Below are 25273 nucleotides of genomic sequence, written 5' to 3'. Positions count from 1 at the left end.
TCATGCTTTGTCTTCATGCTTTGTCCTGTATCTCTGCCTAAAAGACTGCAAAGATTGCAAAGACTTTTGTTGCGATTCTTTCAGCATGGAGTTTAAAGTAGCAGCCATTTCGTAGTAGAGTTCCTGCAGCCTGAAACAAGACAATCATCAGTTCAGTATGCTAGAACAGGGGTGTCCAAATTTTTTGGCAGGAGGGCCACATCATTTCTCTGACACTGTGTCGGGGGCCGGGAAAAAAAGAATCAATTTAAATTTCAAATTTGAATAAATTTACATAAATTAATATATTAGAGTTGGACCTTATATGAATGAATGAAGGCCTCGCAACAGCTCAAGGCCTATAAAAGACCTTGCACAAAGCAAGACCGGCCTTTCCTTTGCTGCTGCTTCACAGATGTGAAACAGCAAGCAGTGGAGGGAGGCCTCGACCCGCAGCTCACGCAAGTGGTCGAACAGTCACCCTCACACTGAGAGCAGTCACATCAGGCCAGCATGGGCTCCAGCAAGTCTCTGGAGGGCCAGAGGCTCACTGGAGATTGGGAGCACCCTGTGGGCCAGATTAGGGGTCCCCGAGGGCTGCAAATGGCCCCCAGGCCAGGGTTTGGGCACCCCTGCGCTAGAATCAAGTGAACAATATAGTGACTATCAATGCAATCTACATGGTTTCAATAAATCCCACAAGCATTTTTAATACAAATGCATTGATTTCTCTCTCAAACATCAGTTGGAACCCACCAGAAACATCTAACACTGTGGCCTTAGGGAGCTGTTATTCAAAAAAGCATGAACTTGGCTGAGGGCAGTCACTTCAGGAAGCATATTGGGGGGCAGTTACCACCCACCTTCACTTGCCTTTGCTGCTGCCCCCCTTCCACTCCCTGGATTTGAAAAGGAAGAAAAGAACAGAGCAGAAGAGAAAGCATGAAGCAGAAAAGAGTGGTGAACGAAAGAAAAGGCACTCTCGCCCACCTCCCTCCTCCACACATCCTCTGTCACTCCATTCCCCAGGGAGGGGAAGAGTAGCAGCTTCTTTTGATCAGGGCCTCTATCTACAGATTCATTCACTGCCAATGTATAGTTTTCATTATTTATATGATAAGATTAGTTTTCCAAGATCCTAAGAGCAGCTTCAGGTCTTTGAAAAGTGACCCCACTTTTGCCTTTCTCTGTAATGTCTCAAAATGAGGGCTTGTGCATGCGCCTGCTCTATAGAAGATAATGCACACGTCCTGTTCCTCTGCAGCATATCTGAATGACCACATTTACACCAGGAACACACATGACTTTGCAACATTTAAGCATTAAATACCTGAAAGGAAGAGCATAGACAAAGCACATAGGAGCTCAAGTCATGGAGAATAAAAGTTGGCTGTGACCAATTCTGCTGCATTATCAAATAGATGCTTATCTAAGAAGTCAAATCAATTGCTGTCCAAATCCACCCATTACTATACATGCTGGTTTTGAAATCAGATAAGACATTGAGAACAATTTGGAGCAGGATGAAAGAGAATTGTGAATGATAATTGAGAATGCACTTTATGGTTTGTGGAACAATATTTGCAGTAACTAGAAAATGTGCAAAGGCACCCTGATTGTGCAGCAGATTGAAATGAGTGCAGTTGGCTGTACTGCAAAACATCAAATTGTATAATTGGCTAGGAACATACAGTCCCAAGTATTAATTTCCTTTGCATGCTAATACTGATCAATTTCAGCAGTGCAACCACCTCTTATTGGTTTTGTGGTTGGGAACAGAAATGGGAGACTCTTCAAGTTCAGACTTGCTATGACTTTGCCCATGCTGCAAACTGGTATCAAAGCAGTAGGGAGATAGTGTACCAGTGTGCAGCTGGCTTTTGAAGGACAGGCCACTTTAGATTGTATATGTCGTCACCTATGTCAAAACTGTTTACATCTGGAAAGCCTGCACATCAAGGAGAATGTCAGCCTATAAGCCTCCTTATTGAGCTTCTGCCCTTCTACATGCATGGAAGTATTTAAATATGCCATCTCCCTCCCACATTCTGAGTAGTGCTATCTGGAGGGGACTGTACCACTCACTTTTTGGAACAGTTCAATTAGATCTCAGTGTGCACAATCAAGGAACCTTAAGGACTTTGGGCCCAATCCTATCCAACTTTCCGATGGCGTGCAGCTGCCATGCATCCTTGAGGAAAGGGAACAAATGTTCCCTTACTTGGAGAAGGCCCCAATGACTGCTCCCCTACTGCAGGATGCAGCCCATGCTTTGTTGGCATGGCTGCAAGAGCACTGGAACATTAGATAGGATTTGGCCCTTAATGGACATTTGTTAAAATGGAGTAACCATTCATGTAAACATGGTCAAATTCTAATCTTGTTGGTTTACCTACTTGTAAACAGTGGCATCCTGACAATCTAAGGACATCAAATAGAGATCAACGAATGGTAGGCTGGCACAAAACTCTTCTAAGATCATAGGATCTGTGTGAAGCAGGGTTTTTTTAAAGTCTTCCACCAGTTCCTCAAAGGTTTTATATTCCATTGATTTCTAATATGAAAAGATACACAGTTGAAGACCAGTACTCCTATGTCACATACAGCTTCTCAGAACAGATTATCTTCCAACAACAGCAAATAACCAGTACTGGGAAGGGGCAGGCTTCAGCTCTTAAACTAACAGAGACCGCATCCAGGTAACGATTTGTAAACCTTATTCAAGAATAGAAAGCAGCCTTTGTGAGGCTTCACTGGAACACCATTTGGCTGCCTCGTTAAAAATTTATCAAGTTTGCCCAGTTCCCACTGAAACCTTTAAAGTCATGGGAGGAAAGGACCAAAGACATAGGAAAGTTTTCAAGTATCATGTTTCTCTAGCACAGGGGTGCCCAAACCCCGGCCCTGGGGCCACTTGCAGCCCTCAAGGCCTCTCAATGCGGCCCTCAGGGAGCCCCCAGTCTCCAATAAGCCTCTGTCCCTCCTGAGATTTGTTGGAGCCCGCACTGGCCTGACGCAACTGCTCACAGCATGAGGGCAACTGTTTGGCCTCTCACATGAGCTGTGGGATGAGGGCTTCCTCCACCGCTTGCTGTTTCATGTCTGTGATGCAGCAGAGGCAGCAAAAGAAAGGCTGGTCTTGCTTTGTGCAAGGCCTTTTATAGGCCTTGAGCTGTTGCAAGACCTTCATTCATTCATATAAGTTCATCTTTAATATATTCATTTATGTAAAATTATGTAAATTTATTCAAATTTTAAATGTAAATTAATTATTTTTTCCCCGGCCCCCGACACAGTGTCAGAGAGATGATGTGGCCCTCCTGCCAAAAACTTTGGACACCCCTGCTCTAGCAGTTTCATGCATCTATATGTGCCTACCTTTCTGAACACTCCTCCAACATTTGGGAAAGGGATGGCAGAATGCAGGAATGGGCTCTTGATTCATGTTGATTCAACAAGAGTCACGCAAAAACACTGTTTCGATGACTCAAGTTGACACGTGGATGTTACTGACCCTGACTTGTCTTGTGATTTGGGGTTAGTGATTCGGGGCTAAAAAAGAGTTGGGACTTGAAATGACTTGAGTCCCAACTCTCTTTAGTGTGTGTGTCCTGGCTTACTTACACATCCTACCACCACCTTTTCCTTTTTTCTGTGCATTTTTGCTCAAGGACTTGCAACTCGTGACTCAAAATGTCTCAGACTCACAACTCAAAGGACTTGAAGTTTTTTCAAGTCAAGTCATGATGTGCATGCTAAGTCAAGGAGTTGCTGACTTGCAACTTGGCTTGGTGACTGGAGCACATCCCTGGCAGGATGCTTCAAATTTCAAAAGGATTTATAACACCCCAGTGCACTGTGGTGGCTCCAGCTTCTAAAGAGCAACAGACCCACGGGGGGCCTCAACGACATACCTTGGAAAGCGCACATGTGTGTGCATAAGAGAGAGAGAGAGAGAGAAACCTTCTCATGGTACCTGGAAACCCCCCATGCCACCCACACAGTAGTCGCAATGAAGGAGAACTTTTGCCTTTCTACTGCCTGATTCTTAATTAGCTTTCCTAAGTGGGCACCTACTGGGGATCACCCCTACCAAGAGGCATTGGAGAACAGTCAGCCACAATGGGCCATCCTCTTTTTTCCCCAGAGCAATGCAACATTCGAGCATAGGATCTCTGTCATTGTAAGATGGCATTGGAGAAGAAGGGGAACAGTGAGGAATAGCGGCAGCAGTTGACTCTCACTGTCTCCAAGGTTAGTTGGACACAACTGTGGGCCCTTGCATGGGCATGGGCCCATGGCAAATGACCAGTGAAGCTCACCAGCTGCTACATGTAGTGATATGAGCACACATATGAGTAAGGGATGCTCAAGTGAAACTAATCGCAAGAATGTTTCTGGTTTATAACCCACATTAACAATATAAGACTGTAACATGTAATGTAAATGTAACAAAAATCTACAATTTTATTTTTAAGGGTCCGTAACACTTAGGAATTCATTGAGACTCAGAGTGCAATCCTATCCCCCACATGGCTGTACTGATGAAGTGCATGCTGCATGAAGTGGAGGGGCAATCAGATAGCCTGGAAGAAGTAAGTAAAAATATTTTCACCGATCACCCTGTAGGCCACCTGGCCTCTAATGGGTCTCTTCAGATCTGTATCAGCTATTTTGCTGGTGGAAGTCTGAGGAAAGGCAGGGGGCATGTCGGGCTGGGGAAAGAACAGCATTCCAGCATGTGCTGCAACTGCTGGTATCCACCCCCCCCCTCGTCCACTGTCCACTCCAATCCTCTCCCCCCAAAACCGACACCTTACCTGATCCAGCACAGTGCCTGGGAGCACCATGTGTGTAGGGCCCCTGGCCATTTGCACCAGCAGCCCCAAAGTACACAGCAATTCTGCCACAGTAAACACCCAACGGGACTGGGCCATAAGTCACATAGGGCCATCTATTGAAAAGTAAGTACTGTACAGTCGTTAAGAAAACACAGTGAAATAAATGCACTAACCTGTTCATAGACTAATGTATTTATTTCTTCCTGTTGCCTTCTTACAATGGCCTGCTTCTTTGCACGCAGATTAGCTTGTCTCTCTGCTTGAAGCTTTTGCTCATACTTATCAGTTGAATCCTATGCAAGCGCAATCGAAGATGTTAGCCAACCTTGAAACAGAGGTTCTTTTCATGCTACTTTCGGGAGAGAATTCCCAACCCAGTAAGAGTATCAGGAACATGTGCTGTCTTGCCCCAATGCCTGCACTCCCTCCTTACTGGGAGGGAGAGAGAGAGAGAGAGACAGAGACAGAGACAGAGAGAGAGAGAGAGAGAGAGAGAGAGAGAGAGAGAGAGAGAGAGAGAAAGTGCAGCCCGTGGTACACCATGAAAATCCTCTTGGACACAGCACAGCAGTTGCTAAGCCTTCCCTTTCTGTCCTGCTGCCTCCCATCTTCATGTCCAATCTTTGTAGAAACTTCCTTTGGGCAGCTGCTTCCACAGCCAGTCACCCCAGAAGGCTCTGCACCCTGATTTCCCAGGGGAAGTGGCTGCCTGGTGTGAGTTTCTACAAAGATGGGAGGCAACGGGGTGGAAAGGTAAGGCTTCACCACCACTGTGCCACACCCAAGAGGATTTTCTTGGCACTACAGATCCAGTTTGCAGGCCATAGTGGAAATAATCTCCAGCCTGTCACTCGACTCTCAATACTTCATCTTCCAATCTATTCCTCTTTTTCTTTTTGAATCTAGTGAGGAGGAGGAGGAGAAAGAACACCAATAGTAGTTGACATACCACTGGGTATGGGGAACAGCATTTGGTGCACCACCTCAGGAGCCAGGAGGTCTTGAGCCACATTTATGACCACAATTATTTGAATATGGAACTTGTGTGTCCCTGCAAACATATCCAAATGAAAAAAGGAAGATAGGCTGCAGGATCAGAGACCTCCCCCCATTCAAATGTGATTTCTTTGAGGGGTGAATTTTGTAAGTTGCCTGAAAGGTGGGATAAAAATGAAATAAGTAAATGCAATCCATCCCTGTTGTATTCATTATTTTATCTGCAAAGGAAGGAAGGAAGGAGAGAGAGAGAGTGCATTCCAACAAGACATTTAATGGTGGGGGACTACTGTTCCCTGAAGAAGAGTACGTGGACAAAACCAGAGACAAAAATACTGTTTTGAGCACCCTCCTTCCTTGAACAATGAAAAGTTCCAGAGCTAAGATTACAGAAAAGCATTTTTCTGAAAGAGAGTGAACTAATTTGTAATGTCCATTTAAAAATATGCAGGTAAAATGGCACCAATCTCAAGGCCATAAGCAGCACCAATGAAGCCTCAAGAAATTGCTTTCTTTTTCTCTTCCCAAATTTGTCTGCATAAGAACAGCCCCACTGGATCAGGCCATAGGCCCATCTAGTCCAGCTTCCTGTATCTCACAGCGGCCCACCAAATGCCCCAGGGAGTACACCAGATAACAAGAGACCTCATCCTGGTGCCCTCCCTTGCATCTGGCATTCTGACATAACCCATTTCTAAAATCAGGAAGTTGCGCATACACATCATGGCTTGTACCCCATAATGGATTTTTCCTCCAGAAACTTGTCCAATCCCCTTTTAAAGGCGTCTAGGCTAGACGCCAGCACCACATCCTGTGGCAAGGAGTTCCACAGACCGACCACACGCTGAGTAAAGAAATATTTTCTTTTGTCTGCCTCTACCTCCTTTCTAATTCACTTGCTCTCCATGGCTCTTGCAGGCTGCAGGTTGCAAAAATCAATCCTATGACCTCTTTTGACACTACTAGTGAACATAATGTGAAAATCTGAATGGTCAAGAGACAATCCTCTGCCTACATAATTAGCATTCCTTGTTAATGGCCAAGTCAGGCAAGAACTACAGAGGCACATAAAACAGCAGATCAGAATGGCCCATAACAATATATTTACCAAAGCCAAAGAGGTGATAAATTGCTTTGAGGAACTAACAGCACAATCCTATGCATGTCTATTCTAAAGCAAATTCCATTGAGTTCAATGGGACTTACTCCCAGGCAAGTGTGTATATGATTGTAAGTGAAAAGCCTGAGTTTATTCAAAATTGTTATTCAGATACACTGGTAGTATAATATCATAAATGTCATAAATCATTAAATATCAAATTTTTTTACTTGCAAAAAGATATCGACAACCCTTTCACTCAACAGAAGTTTGGCAATCTAAGGGCGCAATCCTAACCCCTTATGTCAGTGCTTTCCAGCACTGGCATAGCGGTGCCAATGGGACATGTGCTGCATCCTGCAGTTGGGTGTCACTCACAGAGGCCTCCTCAAAGTAAGGGAATGTTTGTTCCCTTACCTCAGAGCTGCATTGCCCTTATGTCACTGCCAGAAAGCACTGACATAAGGGGTTAGGATTGTGCCCTAAATCACATATGTCACTATATTCACTGGCTTGTCCCTACAAAAAGTTAGTCATGACTAAGCATCACTGAGGCAAGTTTGCTGTGACCAATTTAAGTCCCATTAATTCCAATGGAATTAGTCATGATTAACTTTACCACCCACTGTGCTATCTACCCATTCAACTTTGCATGCCTACAAGGGGACAAACTAAAGGCAGTAAATGGACTCTAAACAATGTTCCTAGGGTGTGGGTAAATGGGAAGAAATAATGAAAGCATGAATTCATGCTCTCATTCAACAGTGCCAGAATTTCAAGCACTAACTGGGTTTCTCATTCTTTTTAAACATGAATTTTATGAAACAAATTTGCTTTTTTCAAAAAACAAAACTATAGCTGAAGAGAAAACATACAACAAGAGAAAACAGGAACATATAAATATAATTAAAGACCAAAAAGTAACAAACACATAAATAATGACTGCATCATAATAAAAAGTACTTTTTGCAATAAATTATTATCAAATAAGTAAGATCTGCAGGTTGGACAACAAAGAAAAAATGTAGGAGAAATAAAAGAACCACGAAAGATTAGAAATACACACGTATGCACTTAGGAGGTACACATTTATTGCTGGTAGGGTGAAGGGCTTTGATGTAATATAAAAAATGGGAACCAGATTGCTATTGTATTGGTATTCAAAGTTGCATTCTTACACTGCCTAATTTGTTGACTTAGCTTGTACATAATCACATATTCTCTTCTCACATACAGTAAGTGCCACATATCAAATAAACTAGACTAGGCTAGAGAGAGAGAGAGATTTCTGTCACTATCACACAAAGGAATCTTACCTGAATATCCATGATGACAACTGCAATGAACATATTGAAAAAAACAAAAAATCCTAGGAGAATAAATATTATTGTGAATGTCCGACTTCCGACATAGCCACGCGCATCGAGGCTCTCTGTTAAATCTGTCCAGCCATCAACCTGGAAGTTTATCAGATCAATCATTAAAGCCTGATACAATGAATCAATCAAGAATCATCTCCTAAATGCAACAAATTGATAACAGCAACCAATTAGTAATCATTATTGCAACTAGAAAAATGGGAGGTGTCAACTGACAAAGAGATAAACCATAACGTTGCTTGTGAAGTCTGTCCAAGCAGTGTGACAAACATTGCAGATCAGTACCCCAAATAATGCAGTTCTGACATTATTGGTCCAATACCCAGAAATGGAAATCTACAGCCCAATCTTAATGGCCCAATCTGCTGGTGGAATGTGCTTTCTGTTGGTGCCACTTGCTGCAATGTAGCTGTAAAGCGTACACCTGGAGTGCATGCTGCTGGAGTGCTGGTGGGCAGAGCCTTCCTGCATGCACTGGCAGATCAATGGAGACTCACCAGAGCAGGTAAGCCCACATAAGGGTGGAACAGGGAAGGGATAGATGGAACAGAGTGGTGACGGGGCAGGGAGAAGGGTGGATCAGGGCCAGGAGGGAGGCAGGATTGGCGGTAGTGCACACCAAATCCTGACCCACCTTCCCAGGCCTGATCCACCTTCCTGGGACAATGTAGACTTGCATCAGTGATTGAGTTGGTGCAGGTGCAAGTTGGCCCATAGTGGCTCCCTGGGGCTTACTCCAGGCATGGGGACAAATGTCCAGCAGCCAAAACTCCCCTGTGGGATGCAGCAGAAGCCACACTAGCGCAGCTGCATCACCACTCAGGGGGTAGGACAGGGCCACTAATCAGGGACAAATCTCTGAATGAGGTGCAAACTACATTCAGTATTACTGATCCTGGGAAAAACACCTCACACAAATATTCTTTGAACTTTCAATGATTCAGTCTTAACTTGGATGGTCCCTTTTTTCCCCCCAATGTCAACATTATTTAGAACCAACGTGGGAAAATGGTCGTGTAAGCATAAATATCTTTCCTTCCAACTAAAGAATATTGGTTAGCACATCTTGTGTAACATAGCCGACTGAGAATGGAAATGCTTGCTGAAATTACCGTTACTAAACTGAAAAGAGTGAAAAAGGCAGCTGCTAGGCTTGTCCAGTTCTTGTCTCCAGTTACAGGGTCTCCGAACATACCATGACCCAAAATGGCGAAGACAAACATTAACAGAAACAATAAGACAAGGACATAGATCACATTCTTGGCAGTCTGGCCCAAAGCCCTCATTAGAATCTGGAATACAAAAAAAAGTGAACATGATTTTAGTTAACCTATAGGAAGAAGCAGTTACTTATATTCAAACAATGAGGTAGGAGGTAGACTTGGAGATGAAAAGATCCTTTTCATCATCTCAGGCAGTGTACAGTCTCATTCTGTGGTTGTCAGTGGCAGGACATTCCTATTTATGGAGGAGCGAATCCAAAGAAACAACTTCCAGAAAAGACAGCAGGCCTAAGGGTTGCTTCACGTGTACTTTTCAGATTTGGGAACAGCTGCTAGAAAACAAAATACACACATATATAGCACTGCTTTAGGACAAACTTCCACCTGTACAAATGAGTGTGTTTGCGCAACCCTTTCCAGTAACCAAACATCTTATCTGGCAGGAAAAGCTGCCATATGAACAGGTGACCATCATTTAGAAATGATACCAGGCGCATACATATTTTGGACACCAAAAACTGGCTCCCATGTACACAATGTAATGTCTGAATGAATCCTGAAATGTGGCTGCATCTGGGGATAACTGATATGAGTCCCAGTACAAAGCCTGGGAACTGCCAAGCTGGTGATATCCTTGCTCAACCAAGGCAAAATGAATGCCTTCCACACAAGAGATACAGATGAGCATCTTATCCTGGCTTTGCACAAACCCATTAGCCAGGAACTGACACCTCTAAGAGACCAACAAATGGACTTTGGATTTGAAGTACAAGACAGTGTTGGCAGTCACAGATGTTTGTCTTAAAAGAACCGGCAGATTGTATTAAGAACCCCTTTGGCATTTGTTTTTGGCATCTATATGCTTTCTGTAGTCAAAGGAAGGCAGCCAGCCCATTATTTAGTCAGTCTCTAGAGTAATATAATACTCAAGCAGTGCGGAGTCTTCTGTAGTTTAGAGTTAATAGAAACGTTTGTGATCTTGGCCAAGATCCATGACCAACAGTCTGACTCAAGGAGTATTCCCAAATCAGTATTCCCACCAATTTCTAAGAGAGTCTAGTGTACGTTCTGATGTAATTTGTAGTACTTTATAAGAATTCATTCTGTTTAGAGTTCTTACCCAGTGATCCTGTGCTTTGCGGGGCTTCCTCTAGAGGCACATTAAGTATGAGTTTCCGTAGTGTGCAAGACTAACAAGACCAACATCTGCTTCATAATAAACAATACTGATGCATTCAATTCAGTCATTAGTATCACAGTGGCTTTGTTATGAAACTTGAGGTTTGTGAGATGCATGCACTTACCTTTCTACTGAGTCACCTGTATGTGGAACTGCTTATTGCAGAGATTCTCAAACTTTGAGGGAGCTTTACTCCCACCGTAAGTTCTTGCGGGGAGGGGCTAGGGCAGCGATGCGATCCCCAGGATTGCGTCGCTAAGGGGAGCGAGTGGGAGTGCTTTGCACTCATGTTATGTAGGCAGAGCTGCAGCAGGCTGCAGGAGGTGTGGGGAGCCCTGCGCAGCGTTCCCCAAGGCTTTGAATGTTCGCTAAAAGTGGACACAAAGTACCTCCTGCAGCCTGCTGCAGCCCTGCCTTCTTGAAGTAAGTGCAAAGCACCCCCTCGCCCCCCCTTAGCAATGTGATCCTGGGGATTGCATCGCTGCCCCCCCCCCTTAAAGGGATGGGAGAAGTGTTACATGAACTGGTGGGTCGCAACCCACCAGTTTGAGAACCACTGGCTTATTGAGATTAGAGAGTCAGTTACTCTCACTTTACTGCTGGTGCTAAACACAATGGCACTTATCTAAAGAATCTTAAGCAGAGTTCTACTTGGGACATGGAACCTGGCTATGTCAGAATGCCAGACACAAGGTAGGGCACCAGGATGCAGGTCTCTTGTTATCTGGTGTGCTCCCTGGGGCATTTGGTGGGCCGCTGTGAGATACAGGAAGCTGGACTAGATGGGCCTATGGCCTGATCCAGTGGGGCTCTTCTTATGTTCTAACTTTTCCACCCACTCCCTTCCCGCTGTAGCCCCTTACTTCTGCTGAAAGTCATTTCAAATGAGAAGCTGAAGAACTGTGTGTGAAGAATCACAGGCAGTTGCAGTGGTGGGTAGGATTGGTGGAAATTAGAGATCAAACAAAAGTGCATTTTGAAGACTTCCTCCTGGCTGGATGGCATTCTTAATACACTTCCACAGCAGCATGGGAAGACTGCATGGGGTAGGGGTTCCATGCACCTGCTGGAAGTGTAGATGGGGAATAAATGATGCATTGAGTGGTGGTGCCCAGTATTTTATAATGGTTTGACTCTAAAGCACCTTGGTATGAGTGGTAGGCACTTTTGTTTGATCTCTAATTTCCACCAATCTTACCCACCACTGCAACTGCCTGTGATTCTTCACACACAGTTCTTCAGCTTCTCATTTGAAATGACTTTCAGCAGAAGTAAGGGGCTACAGCGGGAAGGGAGTGGGTGGAAAAGTTAGAACATAAGAAGAGCCCCACTGGATCAGGCCATAGGCCCATCTAGTCCAGCTTCCTGTATCTCACAGCGGCCCACCAAATGCCCCAGGGAGCACACCAGATAACAAGAGACCTGCATCCTGGTGCCCTACCAGCAAGATATTTTCTTGCTGAAGGTATTTTACAATACCAGAAAAACCGTTTTGCATTGTAAAATACCTTCAGCAAGAAAATATCTACAGCAAGGATTTAGAGCATGAGCCAAACAGAGTCTTGCTCCATTATTTGTTTATACAGTGCCATCAAATTGCATGGTGCTCTACAGAATGGAAACTAAAAGACAGGGCCCTGCTCTGAGCAGCTAACAATCTAGAATTCAACCTGGGGCACAACAGAAAGAAGGGCAAAGGAAGAGGCAAGGTTAACCAACAGGAGGAAAGTATTTATTTATATTAAGAATGCATAAGCCATCTTTTTCCATCAAGCAAGGGGACTCAAGGTGGTTTACAAGATTAACAGCCCAATCAAATGGGGCTTATCTGATGGTGGAACTACTACGGTCATGAAAGTCTCTCCAAAACCACCCAATGCCATGCACTGCCAGAGAGGCTGGAGCAGCCATATGTGTGGCAGTAGATCCAGGAAGGCCCCCAACTCAGGTAAGCCAGCTAGAGAGGTGGAACAGGACAGCAACAGGGCAGGGAAGAGGGTGGATTGGATTCAGGGAGGGAACGGGTTTGAAAGCAGAAGCATCTGCCAAATTCAAAGTCCCTTTCTGAACCGGATCTCCTGATCTAGTTCACGCAGACTTGTGCCAGCAAAATGGCTGTGCAGGTCCAAGTAGACCCCCCCCCCCCCGCCAATGGGCCTGGAAAGGAGAGTGGAGCAATCTCCAGGCATTCTTCCCTCTGCACCTCAATGACATTGAGCAAGGAGTAGAACCAGAGGAGATGGCCACTGCTCCTCTCTCAGCTGGTCTGACTCAGAACAAAGTAGCTTCATATGTTTTTGATTGTTTGCTGTTTATATCAGTTGCTCTTTTATTGCTGTATTAAATTTTTAAACTTTTACATTTGTGTATTGTAAATGTGTCTATTTTATGTTGTTTTTAATTATTTATGAAACTGTTCACATTTTATAAGCCACTTTGTGTGCTCATTTGGGAGAAAAGCAGAGTATAAATTGAATGAATTAATATGTGGGTTTTGAGAGATCTGAAGGGATCTTAGCCCTGCTTCTCTCCCTTCCTTCTGAGCAGACACCATGGGAAATCAGCATGTGAGGACATACTGGAGTGCTTTCCATGACCCCATCTAAAAAACCACCTTCCCTCTTAATTGAGGAACCTGAGCTCCAAGTTTGTATCCCTTGACTTGACATGGGGGAGAAGTGTCACACTGGATGTAGACATGGGCTTCCCATTCCCCATAATGGGTATGACTCAATGGGATCCTCTCTGTGCACATTGAGAGAAAGGAAACAGGGCTCTCTGTGCCCTGTGTGGATGGGTGAAACAAAGTGCTAAGTGAACGATGATTCATTTTATACTCTTTGTTCATCACTTTGAGAACCCTTTTGAAGACCAGTATAAAAATTTCACTCCCGAATTGGCCTTTTCAGCCACACTAGACGCTGTTCCAGAACCACCTTTCAGAGCGCGATACCATAGTCTTTCGAGACTGAAGGTTCCCAACATAAAAATTTATTGATTAAATGACTATTTCTTAACTGGTATTTATTTTTTAATTCAAAAGGGTTCAGGGCTCTACATGATCAACCTCTTAATCATGCCAGCAGAAACTGGCTCCAGAGAAGAGGAGGAACAAGCCCATTTACACTACCCAGCAGGGGACATTTTTATGAAGCTATGTAACCTTGGTTCAGTCAATCAGGGCTTTAGGTACAATCTTTAAAAAGTCAACTTCCCTTAAGGTAAAGCCAACAGGAGAGCTATAAAATGCTGGTGGTAGCAGCAATATGCCAGCAAGCCTCCCTTGTATATTTATATCAAATAGTGTTGTTTTCCTGGTCCATCTTTGCAGCCCTTACAAAGCCATAGTGCTTCTTAGAAGCATCTCTTATCAAGAAGAGGTATTGTGCCTCTGGATCTTGGAAAACCGGAAACAGTGCATTGAAATTAATCCCAATACCTCTTCTGAAATGGTATTTTCAGAACAACTTGTTATGTTAAACATTTCTTGTCAAAGCAAAAGACAGATGAATGGCGCCTACATCATAGCTAGGATTGTGCCTAAAAACTTCTCTGCGTGGCTTACAACAAGGAAATTACTTCCTCAAGGTGAAAATTTATTGCACCAAGGTGGAAGGCAGAACGTTGTAAAGAAGGGGTGTTTGTTTTTTCTTAATTAATAAAGGGAACCACACTGGGGAGGCTTTACATGTTTTTCAGCCTTGAATACAGTTTTCCTGCTAAGGGGTAATTTAGATTGCAATTAATAAATTATAATGCTCACACAGGTATGAAACACCCCCCACATCTTTGGAAGAATGAAAAAAGCTTCATGGGATCACAAAGTATGGGTTTCGAAAATAATGACTTTTCCGAAGTCCACATTAGAGAACTGTCACCCCACTTTGGACCATCAAGGTTAATACTGTTTTTACCTTTGCCGTGGCCAAAGACTTTTGGAGGAGGATGCAAGAGACATTACAAGGAACCTGGGATACTTTCACTCTTAAAGCACCTGGGGCAACAGCCCGTGCCTCGTGTATGGGTGGTCTGTTGCTCCAGGACTTGTGTGTCTTTTTAAAAAACACCTCAATTTCAACATTTCAAAATGTCATTGCTCAGATCTGTGGAAATGAAGTGATGTTTCTCCATTTCTCAACAGGGAAAAAAGTAACCCACAGGTTAATTACACACCATTTGCTCTTTTTGCAGTTTTATACAGGGTGTCCCTTTCTTCTCATATTATTAGCAAAGATAAATAGAAATGCCTGATTTACCTTCTACAATGCTGGTTGTTTTATATACCCCCCTTCTCAACTTTTTTTCCAGGAACACTGGATAATTAGCATATAAAAACCTGGTGATAACTGAAGCCCAAGATCAAAAGTAGTGGAATAAAGGCTGAAAAGTGATCATTATAAGAGCTTTGTGCCTATAAATGTCCCACTTCTGGTGAACTCCCAAGCCAATTAATGACAAGCAGAAACTTAGCCTGAGCAGAAACTACATGCTCCCTACTGAAAACTAAACCTCCAAGATTGCTGGAAAAAAACCACAAATCAGGAGTCTTTAGACTCTGTGTGTGTGTGTGTGTGTGTGTGTGTGTGTGTGTGTGTGTGTGTGTGTGTGTGTGTACGCACATGTTTATATATGCATGTGTATTTAAAATGTCAGACAGTCCAGTACTATCCAGGGCTTACAGTGGCGGATTTTATTACCGGTATTTATTATGCCCCAGACCTGTGGTATGAAAGCTGCACCAACATCATGCACTTCAGGGCTATTAACATAAACGGCTGGAGGCCCCATATGCACAATACTCCCAGATGCCCTGGCACAGCAGGTAGGTCAGAGGCAGGATCATGGGTAGTTTGGGACAGGGAGTAGGCCAAGGAGGTGGAGGGTCTTGGTGACAGTAGTGTAGGCAAGTCTTGTAGTTGGCAACCTTCAGTCTCGAAAGACTATGGTATCGCGCTCTGAACCTATATGGCAAGCCTAACCTACATGGATCAAAGGTCTGAAATCGTGTAAGACAACTTCCCAAGCCTACACAGCTGTGGCCCACTGACTGGGATACATACTTCAACCCCCATTGTTATGCGATTAGGTCATTAAATGAACATTCAGTTCAATCTATTGTCTTTGCTGTGTAAACAGACACTCTCTGCCAGTCACTAGCTGTCGGCACAGGCTACTGGAGATAGGTTGCCTCTTCTTTGTATTAAGAGCCTCTTTGTTGTGGAAACAGACACTCTGCAGCAGGCTGTGGGAGACCTGACTGCCTCATTAAGAGCCTCCTTGTTATGCTTTGACCACCATCATATATGCAGTCCGTCATTAAGCAAACAGCTGTTAAGCGGTGCATGCCTGTACTAACTGCCAAAAAGAATTGAGACTACATTAATATTGGCAACTGGGACAAGAAGCAAGGCTTCTGAAAAGCCAATCAGGTAGGGTAAGGCATCCATCACACCATGTGTAACACGCAGAGCAATTCAGCTCTACTTTGCTCATCTCACTAGCATCTACAAAGCCAAAGCAGGAGACCAGGCAGGCAGACTCTACCGCAAAACCGCCTCCTTGCAAGTGACAACAAGAGTTCAGACAAAGAAAGGGAACAAACTATACACCCCTAGTTAGAAGCAGCTGCTTGGCCAGTGCTGCTGGCGCTTACAAATTCAGGGCTTTGTGTATAATGAAAGGATTGAGGCCTTTTACAATGAAATCAGGTCATACTACAGAAATCATAGCCATCGTATGGACAGCACCATTGTCTTAAAATTAAGTTACAGATAAATGTTATTGGCCAAGACAGTCTCATTTAGGTTACGGGTGTCAAGGGAAATCAACAAAAAAGAAAGCAACAACATTAATGAAAGCAACTTCAGTCTCAGAAAAGTTACCTTTGAGAGCAAAAGAAAATACTTGCATTGGTCAATTCCTACTCATTGTATTTCCAGACATTGCCGCTATTAATACTAGAAATAGTCCCTGATCTTGACACTAGATGTCAGCAGTGAGTACAGCTACAATTTGGCCTTACTTAGGATCAGTTGGTCTTAAGCAGAGAATATTTGTATTCCTCATGATGAAATCTGGCAACAATTCAAATATATAGAAATAATACATGGTTTCCCACATTAAAATATTCCCTATAATCAGCATTTAGTAAGATCTCCCCCCTTATCTAATCAATGAAAATAACTTTCACTACTAGAACTTCAATATGAATCTTAAATTGCAATCAGTTCAACAAAAAATTATTTTTAGAGTTTATTAGACACCACAACACTTTTATATTAAGAGGATGACTATAAAACCTAGTTGCTGATGTTGTAATTTGCCTGAAGTGTCTTTCAAGCACAAGATGTGGTCTAGTAGAGTTATACGATTTTGGGGAGAAGAAGTTAATACGTCTATTAACTTTGTAATTCAACAAACTGATTTGTTGATACTTATGTTCTTTTGAATTATTGGAGTATTTTATTGACATTAACTGCACGACAGTGGAAATGGATTCTCTGTGCCCTTACTGTGGCTAAAAAACTTCTACTAAAACACTGGTAAGTTAAGAGCCCCCCCACCAGCTCTCAATGGATTGAGGCCTTCCCAACTTTATCAACATTTGAATATATGACATATAGACAACAACTATGCTTGCACATTTTTTGAACACTTGGAAGTCTTTTTGTAGAAAGTGATGTATAGATTACTTCTTAACATTCTTGTAATATTTTATCTATTTTATTTGTTAAGTACCTTCCCCTCTTTCCCTTTTTTATTATATTTTTTTTTATTCACTAATAAAGGTAAAGGAAAAAATAACAACAACCAGCATTTGGTATGTAAAGAGTTGGTTAAAATCCTTAATCCTCACATGCTCATTTTCAGTGATGAGGTTTTTTTTTATTACTATTTTTAACACAAGAAAGCATTCAAGAAAGTGATCCCCACCTACCAGCTGGAGAGGTACAGTCTGGCAGAATTCTGCTCTGTTCTATTTTCTGCACATTTAGATCATCTCTTGAATAAAAAAGAATTGAATTAATTCTGTTAGTTCATTCCATCTCACTGATGGTTTTACACCACTTTTGATGTTGGTTTTATGATGCTGTCTTGTTTTATGTTTAAGCTGTTTTATGCTGCTTGGTTGCTGTTTTATTGGTCTTATCGTTCTTCCATGTTGTGCTTTTATATTGTGTTTATCATGTGCTTTTACCTCTCCACTGTTTTGCATCACTGATGAGATGTTTTTATATTTTATTGTATTTGCATTTTATTGTTTTTTAATTTTTACTATATTATCCTTTATTTGTAAGCCACCTTCAGTGCTCCCTTTGGACAGGAAGTGGGGTAAAAATGACCTAAATACATAAATTCCTAAGTGAGATAGCTGTATCTATAGTATTTTTTTCCTCGGAACAAAATGATATTTACCGTCATTCCTGGGCTATAGTAGATAAGTTTGAGAACACGGAGCACCTGGAATCCTTTCAGCAGACCTGAAATTTGGTACATTTGGGGGCTGTGTTTCTGAATAGTATATGGGAGATATGCAATTATAAGGACAACAAAATCAAATCGCTTATAGCCATCCTTCCAGTAGTTAATGGGGTCCAGATAAAGGTCGAGCAGAAACTCAGTGGTGAAGATAGCTAAAATACCCAAATCTGCTACCTGAAAAGGAAACAAAACGTTACATGGTATTTTGCTAGAAAGGCTCTTATTTGGTAACTTGAGTACAAAATAACTTGAATTAGGTAGGTCAAGGGCTTGATGCTTTGACAGAAAAGAAGTTTCTTGGTTATATGATTCAGTAGTTAAATAGCTGACTACATCAACACAGTGTCAAACAACAGGACTTCAAGAAACTCTGACAAACAAAAACAACCATGCAGCTGAAGGAAATTCAACAAAATTTGACAGCTAGCAACTTTACAGAAATAGCCTAAGAGCCCCATAATATAGCAGAAATACAGCCCTGTCCTCATATGCTTGACCTCGGGTCTTAAATGATCTATTGCATTATGTTCCAAATCTCTCCAACTTCATATGTCACCAAGAATTCATACTAGGGCCCAGCAGGGCTGTGACAACAAGGTTGCAAGAAGTTCAATCGGCCTTTTTTTCTGAAAACATTTAATGTCTGTATTATGATCACTATTCCCTGGTGGCATAACTTGAGTACTCCTTTGTGGAATATAGCACAGGTGAGGAAATGAAGGTGCAGAACACTTGCACAAAGTTTGGAGAGTGCAAACTTGTTGACTTTCTCTCAGAAACCTTGACGTTAAAACAAAAAGAGAAAAGCAAGCCCACATTCAAAGGGCTTCTTGACATTAGCCAGACTTCTCATTTGGCTTCCATGTCACAAGGATATATCATTAAAGTCCAGAGGTTTGTGTACAGTAGCTGACTTCATGTAATTTGAGTCATTTAAGGTGTGTGTGTAAGGTAAGTGTTTCTCAAGAGGAAAACTAAATAATGAGAGAGTTATTATTAACAATTGAATAATTTCATTTCTGGTTCAAAGACTGATTAGGTTTTGAACCTAGTCAAGCCAGATGATAAAAACAAGAATTCCTCAAAGGCAAACAAATCATGAGTAGGTGGCTAAAGCACTAACAAGCCCATGATCCAAGGAACTATCCTTGGATAGTTGGATCCTTCTTTTCTGTCCAACTATCCTTGGATAGTTGGATTCTTCTTTTCTTGGATCCTTCTTTTCTGTCAGACAAAACAGGTTTCTGTCACACTAAACAAGCAGCATATTTTTCTATCAGCTTTCTGGAATATAAGGGATTTGCTAAATGAATTAATGAGTGCACAAGTGTATCAAAGGGAGCCACAAAATATGTTTGGTTGGGAAAAAACTCATAGAACATGTAGTTAAATGTATGAAGCGTTAATTCAGTCATAGGATCATGGCAGGTCAAGGGCAAAAAGCCAACTAATCAGACTGCACATCACAGTTGAAGCATGCTGTTGTTGAACTAGGCAACCCTCCTACAGACACTGTATTGGTACCAGGGCTGCAGCTGAGCAAATACATACACGGTGAAGATCAAGGGGCAACGTCAAGGAGAGAGACATTATTGCTCCATGTCACAGTGTTTCATCCTACCTCCCTTCCTCCTATCCTTTGTACTAACAAAGCTTGCAAACAGTCAAAAGGTGCAGTTGAAGAGATGAGCATTATTGAGGGCCCAATCCTAGTCTTTGCGCACTGGCTCACTGCCGGCGTGCACTGTTGCAAATGTGCTGTAAGGCACATTTGCAAGCCCTAGCGCTGGTGCTGTGCTCTGCAGTGGCCGGAACTGGGCTGGCACCAGTGGAGTGACAGAGCTCAGTGGTTGCATGGACCACAGAGCAGCAGAGAGGTTGGGGGAGGCAGGGAGGAGGTGTTCTGGGGTGGGGGATGTGGGGAGAGGGAGGGGAGAGGGCGGGAAGGAGGTGTGCCAGGGAGGGAGTCGGAGATCCACTAGATTCAGAGTTGCTCACAATCTTACCTATGACACTTAGAGCTCCACAGATGAAAAGCAAAATGGAGTTTCTGGACTTCATTAGGGCCACACAGAAAAACAAGCACCAGGCTACCTGTCAGGCCTATTTTCTAACATTTACTCAACTGGATAGTAAACTAGGAGGATGTTGTAAAGAAAAGCAGCTACACATATTTGATAAATTGGTTTCTTATTTATGATCGGCCACCTGGCAAATGCCCATAGCTGTTCTAAAGACAGATATTTTCTTCAACCACATGGTCTCCTATGTAGCCAGGGGAAATGGTCTCTATTTACCTAATCATAGCGGTTTCTCTTCCCCCAGTGGTGGTTTCTCATGTTTCTTCTACATCTTTTTTAAAAAACAAAACAAAAAGACTTTGAGCACTCTGACAACAGGGAATAATTTATGTTTCACTGACTAGTATTAATTATGAAAGTGCCCCCAAAGTCCAGCTGGTATCATCATGTATAGATAATGTGTATCACCAATTCAGTGATATTGCTTGGCAAAGGGATAAAATAAGGTGGCTATATATTGACTTCAAACCAAGAAAAAATTTAAAAAGAGGGAGAGGGGAGCAGTGCTTAACTTTATATTCTGCACCCTGACATTTTGTTGCCCAGTTTTCTCCTCTGCTATCCTGGGAAAAAAATTCATCTTTAGAACTCTTAAACACAATGAAAAATGAAGACAATCTCCACTATTACCTCTAAGAAGAAATGAGATTCATAACGGACTTTATAATCAGTTTCCAAAACCAAAAATATTGCATTGAGTGCGATGGTACTGATCATAATTGACTTGAACAGAGGATGATAGAATAATGTTTCAATAAATTCATATAGTTCAGTGTCTGTTCTCCTGGGAAGAGAAAGAGAATGACAGTTAACCTATACAGAGAAAATTCCCCATTTATTTGGGCAGTCAGGGGATATCTAACTTGACAAAAGAAGAATTTAGAAGAAGACAACATCTTGTCAAATTAGAAGCCTGTTTCAGGGAAAATGCAGGAGAGTTGGCCTTTCTGGTTAGATGAAAATCCATTATATATTTACAAAATTATGAGATATTAAATTCCCCTATTTTTTAATCAATGAAAGCATACACCAGAAAGTCTACTTTTGTTTTGAGTTTCATTCTTCAACTTTGTATAATTAAAAAAAAATTCAGTATAAAATGGTACCACAACTATTTATTTTTCAGTTTGTTCAAGGGGGTAATCTGCACTAATGAAAAGATAGGTACAAAAACCCATTAACATTCAAAATTAACAATTTTAGTGAGGTAGAATCTTACTGAATGCTTTATATTGACAAAAAATGACACAAATACCCCTATTCGTGGTATTTTAATTTTTAAAATTATTTAATAAAATTTAATTTTAACATATTTTACATAATTTCACTTAAAATAGGTGGCATAGGTCTGAGGAGAACGAGAGGCAGCCTGAGGACTCAGAGCCCGATCCTGAGGTCTGCGGCGCGGCTCCACGCCGCGGACCTCAGTCACAAACGTACCATAAGCCACATTTGCGGGGCTTACCACCAGGCACCCATCGGAGCTAGCCCAGCGCCGGCCAGAGCTGGGCTGGCGCATGGCAGGAGCCCGGGTTCCACGGCTTGGCGGTTCCCTGGACCGCCGAGTTGTGGAACAGGAGGTGGGGGCGTGGCCAGGGGTGTGGGGGAGGTGTGTCAGGGGAGGCAGAGAGGAGGATCCACAAAGCTGAGCTCCACAGGATCCAAGGCAGTCAGGCAGGGCTACTTGCCCTACACGAGTGCCTTTACCTTAGCGCCAACCTTTTGTTCAGCGATAAAGGGAGTAGCCCCATTGCAGGGCTGCTTCCCTTACTCAGGGGAAGGGGACGAATGTCCTCTTCTCCCAAGGAGCCTCCTGCAGTAGTGCGGGAGGTGCAGGATCCGGCAGGAGTCCTCTGTGGAGCTGCCGGGTCCGGTCACTCTGGCCAGCTCAGGATTGGGCTGCCACTCAGTTAAGTATGAATATTTTCTACTTACCTCCAATTTGCCTTCAGTTGCCCACCCCCCAGTTGTAGCAAGTACCTTTTCAGCATTGCAGCCTCTGTGCTAGTGGCAGGGAATACAGTCTGGCTGTTTGTGTTCAGTTGCTTCCAAAGGTAGGACCAAAACAAATGGGTTTCAATTACATCAAGGGAGATTTTGATTAAATGTTAGGAATAACTTCATGACTGTATGAAATGTTCAACTGTGGAAGTCTGCCTCAGAAGGTGGTAGACTCCCAATCACTGGTAGACTTTAAGCAGAGGTTGGAGTGCCACTTATCAGGGGTGTTGTAACTGCAGACAGCCTGCACTAGCACTGTGCTGGACTTGAAGATCTTGAAGATCCCTTCATGATGCTATCTGTGAGAAATAGTGTTTTCCAAATTTCTGATACATTAGAAACATAAGAACAGCCCCACTGGATCAGGCCATAGGCCCATCCAGTCAGCTTCCTGTATCTCACAGTGGCCCACCAAATGCCCCAGGGAGCACACCAGACAACAAGAGACCTCATCCTGGTGCCCTCCCTTGCATCTGGCATTCTGACATAACCCATTTCTAAAATCAGGAGGTTGCACATACACATCATGGCTTGTAACCCATAATGGATTTTTCCCTCAGGAACTTGTCCAATTCCCTTTTAAAGGCATCCAGGCCAGATGCCATCACCACATCCTGCGGCAAGGAGTTCCACAGACCAACCACATGCTGAGTAAAGAAATAATTTTCTTTTGTCTGTCCTAACTCTCCCAACACTCAATTTTAGTGGATGTCCCCTGGTTCTGGTGTTATGTGAGAGTGTAAAGAGCATCTCTCCACTTTATCCTTCCCATGCATAATTTTGTATGTCTCAATCATGTCCCCCCTCAGGCATCTCTTTTCTAGGCTGAAGAGGCCCAAACGCCGAAGCCTTTCCTCATAAGGAAGGTGCCCCAGCCCAGTAATCATCTTAGTCGCTCTCTTTTGCGCCTTTTCCATTTCCACTATGTCCTTTTTGAGATGTGGTGACCAGAAGTGGACACAATACTCCAGGTGTGGCCTTACCATAGATTTGTACAATGGCATTATCTCGTAATATTAGCCGTTTTGTTCTCAATACCTTTTCTAATGATCCCAAGCATAGAATTGGCCTTCTTTATTGCCGCCGCACATTGGGTCGACACTTTCATCGACCTGTCCTCCACCACCCCAAGATCTCTCTCCTGATCTGTCACAGACAGCTCAGAACCCATTAGCCTATATGTGAAGTTTTGATTTTTTGCCCCAATGTGCATGACTTTACACTTACTTACATCTGCCTTTTTGCTGCCCATTCTGCCAATCTGGAGAGATCTTTCTGGAGCTCCTCATAATCACTTCTGGGCTTCACCACTTGGAAAAGTTTGGCATCGTCTGCAAACTTAGCCACCTCGCTGCTCAACCCTGTCTCCAGATCATTTATGAAGAAGTTGAAAAGCACCGGTGCCAGGACAGATCCTTGGGGCACACCACTTTTCACTCTCTCCATTGTTAAAATTGACCATTGACACCCACTCTATGTTTCCTGGTCTTCAACCAGGTCTCAATCCAGGAGAGGACCTGCCCTCTAATTCCCTGACTGTGGAGTTTTTTCAGTAGCCTTTGGTGAAGGACCGTGTCGAATGCCTTCTGAAAGTCCAGATATATAATGTCCATGGGTTCTCCCACATCCACATGCCTGTTGACCTTTTCAAAGAATTCTATAAGGTTTGTGAGGCAAGACTTACCCTTACAGAAGCCATGCTGATTCTCCCTCAGCAAGGCCTGTTCGTCTATGTGTTTTGAGATCCTATCTTTGATGAGGCATTCCACCATCTTACCTGGTATAGATGTTAGGCTGACCTAACCTATAGTTTCCCGGGTCCCCCCTCTTTCTCTTTTTAAAGATTGGTATGACATTTGCTATCCTCCAATCCTCTGGCACTGTGGCTGTTTTGACGGACAAGTTGCATAAGGGATAGCTAAGGGATACTTCTGAATGAAAACTGGAGACCCAGTTGGTTTGTACATTCCCAAATATTTACTTGTATAATACAGAGGTGTGAGTTACCTACCTTCAAGAGATTCACATTCTGTATTCCTTCATGAGTACTGCTCTGTGTGTGTTGCCTGACTGAAAGCCCAATGAAGTGTATAACTCAAATGAGACATAATGGGTAGCCACCTCTGAAAGCAGATAATTCTGCCTCATCTCTATTTTGGGAATACAGGTGTCCCCTGTATCCATGGATCTGGTTAGCTGCAGTTTTCTGCACCCATTACCTTTGTTTATCTTCGTTACCATTGCACCAGATAAAAATGTCTCTTCCTTTTATAGATGCAATAAGCATGCAAACTATAGAAAGACAAGGAGGCCTAGACAGGCAGCCTAAATGCTAGAGACATAGCCAGAACATTAGCAAGTAGCAGAAAGCTTCCCAGAAGATTCTGTTGACTTCATAATTACATTGTAGAAAATTTGCCCTGAAAATATTTTAAAAACTACAGTATGTTTAATCAGAACATAAGATACATTACTTTTCCTATGCATATGTCCTTTACCTGTATGAATGGACCCTTGAGGAACTATTTGATACGTGTTAAATAAGCAGTAGGCTGCGTGTTCCTAATCAGAGATTATCATCTGCATCAACAAAAAGGAAACATGAAATACAGCTTTAAAATACTCAAAAATCTTACCTGAATCGCCCAAACAAATATTGTTTCACTTCAAGTTCAGAGGATGACTTGAAAGCCTCATAAGACAGCCTTTCAATAAGTCGATTTTGCTCAGGGAATACTGGTGATTCCCCAGCCATACTTTCAAATGTACAAACTCTGCCCACATGGGCACAGATAGATTTCTCAAAGAAGTCAAGAAACTAGAGCAGGAAAGCACAGAAGGAAAAGAATGGAATGCACTTATGTGACCTCATGGACTTTGTGAGGTCACAATGACAACTCAAGAATAGCTCATGGAGTATGTGGCATTTCCATTTGAAAATGGAAATGGGAAAAGTTATGAACTAGAACAAAGTAAGAAGCCACAATAAACACAGCAAGATGACACAAAACA

At 42.8% G+C, this 25273-nt stretch overlaps 1 protein-coding gene across 1 annotated transcript; it reads right to left on the bottom strand.

The window, feature by feature from the left end:
- CATSPER3 (cation channel sperm associated 3) lies at positions 1–25016 on the bottom strand. Its single transcript, XM_066612924.1, has 8 exons — positions 24898–25016; positions 20891–21044; positions 18114–18353; positions 9407–9586; positions 8232–8372; positions 4994–5113; positions 2376–2533; positions 1–130 (listed from the first exon to the last, which is right to left on the bottom strand). Exons 1-8 carry the CDS (start codon positions 25014–25016, stop codon positions 1–3), a joined length of 1242 nt encoding a protein of 413 aa, XP_066469021.1.
- Positions 25017–25273: the final 257 nt, after the last annotated feature.

This window comes from Tiliqua scincoides, chromosome 2 (assembly GCF_035046505.1).
Source record: "Tiliqua scincoides isolate rTilSci1 chromosome 2, rTilSci1.hap2, whole genome shotgun sequence".
Classification (NCBI taxonomy): Eukaryota; Metazoa; Chordata; class Lepidosauria; order Squamata; family Scincidae; genus Tiliqua; species Tiliqua scincoides.
The sequence above is the reverse complement of the archived record's forward strand: the minus strand, read 5'-3'. Positions and strand labels throughout refer to the sequence as shown.